At 33.2% G+C, this 4437-nt stretch overlaps 1 protein-coding gene across 1 annotated transcript; it reads right to left on the bottom strand.

The window, feature by feature from the left end:
• Positions 1-243: 243 nt before the first annotated feature.
• Positions 244-3173, bottom strand: LOC100806153 (disease resistance protein RPM1). Its single transcript, XM_014770339.3, has one exon. The coding sequence runs from the start codon at positions 3131-3133 to the stop codon at positions 368-370; it is 2766 nt and encodes a 921-aa protein (XP_014625825.1). The 5' UTR covers positions 3134-3173; the 3' UTR covers positions 244-367.
• Positions 3174-4437: the final 1264 nt, after the last annotated feature.

Here is a 4437-nt window from a genome sequence, read left to right as displayed (position 1 = left end):
AAAAAAATCCACATTATTGGGCTTCAATCGTAATAGAACTTTAAAAATCCACAACATTTACACGAAATATATGCACAATAATAAAAAGGATTAGAATGGTGAGAATCTTATAATGAAGAAACGTTAACTTTGGTTGGTGTAGGCATATACTTGTTAGACAATTCTATCCCTAACTTGTACGTGAGATGTTGTAGAGAAAGAAAAATGAAGCAAATACTAGAAGAGAAAATGAGGCAAAAGTAATTATTTTAGGAATTAGATAATGGTTGCATTTTTTATTGAAGAAAAAAAAAAGGCCACGAATGTCATTCTACAAAGTTATAGATGTGAAAAAGACGCATCTTCTTTTTTTAAATTTGGACGCATCTTAGTGATGACTTCTGCCGAATATATGCGAAGGTTCTTTAGCATACTTACTCCAAATACCTACATGGGGCACATCTTGGATGATCCATTGGTCTTCTCCTCCATCAGGAGCAATGCGCTGCACAAATTCAGTTGGCATGTCCTTGATATAGATATCTTTAAGCTTCTCCAAGTTTTGAATTCCAGAGGGAACTGTTTTGAGTTGGGAGAGGTCTTGTAAAACAATTTTTTCCACAGAACACAGTGCTCCTCTGTCGATAAGGATGCACTTCAATTGAACCAAACCTGCGAGGTGCAGTTGCTTTAGTTTCTGAAACCCTCCACATTGAAAATTCAAAGTTTCACCTTCATAAGCATTGTCACTTAAAAAGAGGAGCATCAACCTTGGCATATTTTTTAGTGATTTCAATGCATCATTAGTCAACCTGGAGCCGCCCAAATACAGTTGCACAAGATTTGGGAACTGTGAAATCCAATTTGGAAACCTTGTTAACTTCCCAAATAGGAAAAGCTTCCTAAGTGTAGACATAGGTGACGTAATGTACAAGTCAATTACTTCACTCTCATCAGCTGCAGCAATAAGTAGTTTCTCCAAGAGTGGCTTCTCATTTATTGAGGAACACAAAGTCTTTTGGTGTTTTCCCCTAAATTCTGTCACCAACAGTTCTCTTAACTGCTTTAGCTTTCCAACCTCTCCAATGACCACTCCATCATCATCCATAATCACTGGAGGTATCTCTTGTAAGGATGTGATGCCTCCAATATCCTTCCATTGAATTGAACACCTAGAATAAGCCAGAAGATGACGTAGCTTTTTAAGCTTACTAATCTCCTCTGGCATCTCAGACACATATGTGCCTCTTATATCCAAGGTCTCCAAATTCTGGAGCTTACCAATGGATTTTGGTAGACTTTCTATGAATGTATTCCGGAAGCTTAAATACTTCAAGTGGCATAAATTCCCCAAATTTTCAGGAACATCACTGAGAAGAACAGAACCTTCAAAATCAAGTACCTTCAATAGCATGTAATTTGTAGGGAATTTGTTTACCAAGTCTTGAGATAATTTTTCATCTTTTCCTGTCATGATAAGAATTGACCGAATGGGTGAGCTTCCTATACTTCCACTAAAATCATGGGTTGCAATTGTCAGGCGTCGAACAATCTTACTTGATACAGATTGATCAGGCCCGTCAATATACTGACAAAATCCTGTATCCTTGACTTTTCTAAGGATCATGTCGTGTATTAAGTCATGAACACGACAACTTTTAACTTTGTCATCAATTCTAAGTGAGGATGCTTGCACCAAACTTCTACGGACCAACCCTGATAAATATTGTTGCCCAACTTCTTCCAAAGATTTTCCGGTTTCATGTTTGACAAACCCTTCAGCTATCCATTGTCTAATCAATCTATCAGATTCAACTTCATAGTCCTCCGGATACATTCCGAAATATAATAAACATGATCTGAGATTGATCGGCAAATCATCATAACTTAAACCTAAAATTTTTGTTATACTATTTAACTCAGAATTCCTCTCCAAGTCTAAACTTAGATCTCGACTAAACTGTCCCCATTCAGGTGCACTTTCATCTTTTTGAGACAAAAGACCACCAATGGCCACTATTGCTAGAGGTAAACCTTTACACTTTCTAACAATTTCAAGAGATATATCTTTAAGTTCTTCTGGACAATCTCCATCGGAACTATACTGAAATGCCTTCTTACAGAACAATTTCAAAGATTCTTCTTCAGTTAAAGGTTTTTCTAGCTTATGCACCTCAACAAATGATGATTTCCTACAATATTCTGCAACCTTCTCATCCCTGGTTGTGATTAATATCCTACTTCCATTTTTATTATCAATTACAGCAGATTCAATGTGATCCCAAAATTTTCCATTCCATACGTCATCAAACAAGACAACATACCTCTTGTTGCGCAAGTGGTTTCTGACTTCTTCTGTCAACGACTCGATGGTAGAAACATCCTTGGGAGGGTCCTCCTTTTTTTCTTTGCAAAGCTCATTCAACATATGCCTCAGCAATCCTTCAGCAGAGAAGGATTGAGAAACTGTGATCAACGCATGGCACTCAAAATTGTTACGCACCTGGTCATAAACTTGCTTGGCAAGAGTGGTTTTTCCCACCCCTGCAATTCCCACCACAGAGATGACAGTGCGTTTTTCTCTTCCCTTTGTCAACCAATTTTTCAATATACCTCTAGGGCCATCAAGCCCCACAACCTCATCTTCCTCAATAAAGAGAGGATCCCTTCTAAGTTTCTGCCATGTGATATCTTGATTTCCTCTAGAACTGGTTTGTCTTTGCTCTAAAGGAAAATGGCTTTGGAAACCATCTCTTTCAGCACGAACAAGGGATTTAACATCCTGAATCTTATACACACTTTGAAGGCGAAGGATTTGAGTTTTGATGAAGGCAACAGCCTCACATAGTAAAGCTGCACATCGAGGATCATCAGGTTGTTTATCCTCACAGGAGATGTTATATTCATCGATGGCATCTTCCATGCGAAAAGCTGCTTCTCTCAGCCGCATGACCCTTTCTTTTATTCTATGACGCCTTCCATCATCTTCTTCGGCTTCAGCCACTTTATCAGCTTCATTGATGAAATCTTGAAAGCTTTCAAGTTCATCTGTAATGTCTCTAACTTCTTTTGGGAGATCTCTCAGCATTTTGACAGCTTCCAATATTTTGGGAAGGGCATGCTGACCAGCCAAGGACACTGCAGTTTCTGCCATTTTAGTCTTGCTAGCTAGCTCTGGTTTTTTGGTTTGTTGTGAGTGCAAAACTTGATGCTCTTCAACATTATATATAGCCATGTCCGTAGTAAGAGGACAATTGATTAATATTTAATATTCTTTGATTCAGCAAGTTGGATGTATTGTTAATTTATAAAGTAGTTATTTATTCCAATGTATTGAAATATTACATTATGGTTGTTGAACCAATTAATACGAAAAGGCCAAAGTAATATTGGTTTAAGTCTTAATATTTTACATTTCCAAGTTGAAGTATCATCCACTTATCCTAAAAACACATGCTAGATATGATCAGCGCTAGTTTGAGACAAAGCTGAACGTGTATGCCAGCACTGAATTTGCCATTGTTAATGTTAATCATTTGTCACCGTATCCATACCATATCACGCTACCCAATTTTTAAATAAGTACGAAAACTAATTATGTTAGAGAAAACTAATTATTTGATTCAAATGATGTTTGTCAGTTTTATTTTCTAAGAATATATATTTATTTTATTTACCTTGCAAACATTATTTTAATTCATAAAATTATTTTTCTTTATTTATTTAATCACAAAAATTTTATTATTTTTATAAAAATTTATTTATTTTTAAATATATATTTTTTAATTTATTTTACAAAAAATTGAATGTTATATTCTCCATTGCATGCCACCCATGACGAGTGATTAATAAGTTTGTCCCATGCATTGATTAATAAGTTTGTTCCATCCTTTTTAATAAGTTTGTCTTATGTTTATAATATTTTTTAAAATTATCTTTTAATTGTACTTCTCTCTTATCTAATGGTTTGTCAATACATTTTTTTCTTCTTTTAATGATGGATATTTTTAATCTAAAAATAATTAATGAAAGAAATATTATAGATTGAGTTTTATAAAACAAAATAAATATTATTTTAAAAATCTTATAAATAAAAATGGAGACAAAATAATTAATTTCAACTAATAGAAAATAGTGTGTGAAAAAAGAATATGTTAAAGTCTTAAAAGAGCATATATTTATTTTATAAAAAAAATTATATTTTATTTTTATCAAATTAATAAATAAAATATTTTTTTTATTTTTTAAGCACATATATTTATTTTATTTACCTTACAAACATTATTTTAATTAATAAAATTATTTCTCCTTATTTATTTAATCACAAAAACCTCATTATTTTTTTAAAATTCTATTTATTTTTTAAAAAAATCCAATTTAATATATATATATATATATATATATATATATATATATAATTTCATTTATCGTAGCTTAAGAAGATGAACACAAACTTAA

This window comes from Glycine max, chromosome 18, assembly GCF_000004515.6.
Source record: "Glycine max cultivar Williams 82 chromosome 18, Glycine_max_v4.0, whole genome shotgun sequence".
Taxonomy (NCBI): Eukaryota; Viridiplantae; Streptophyta; class Magnoliopsida; order Fabales; family Fabaceae; genus Glycine; species Glycine max.
The sequence above is the reverse complement of the archived record's forward strand: the minus strand, read 5'-3'. Positions and strand labels throughout refer to the sequence as shown.

What these genes read in the sequence shown, in the direction of transcription:
- LOC100806153 (XM_014770339.3), bottom strand. Translation starts at nt 3,133, where the DNA reads ATGGCAGAAACTGCAGTGTCCTTGGCTGGTCAGCATGCCCTTCCCAAA.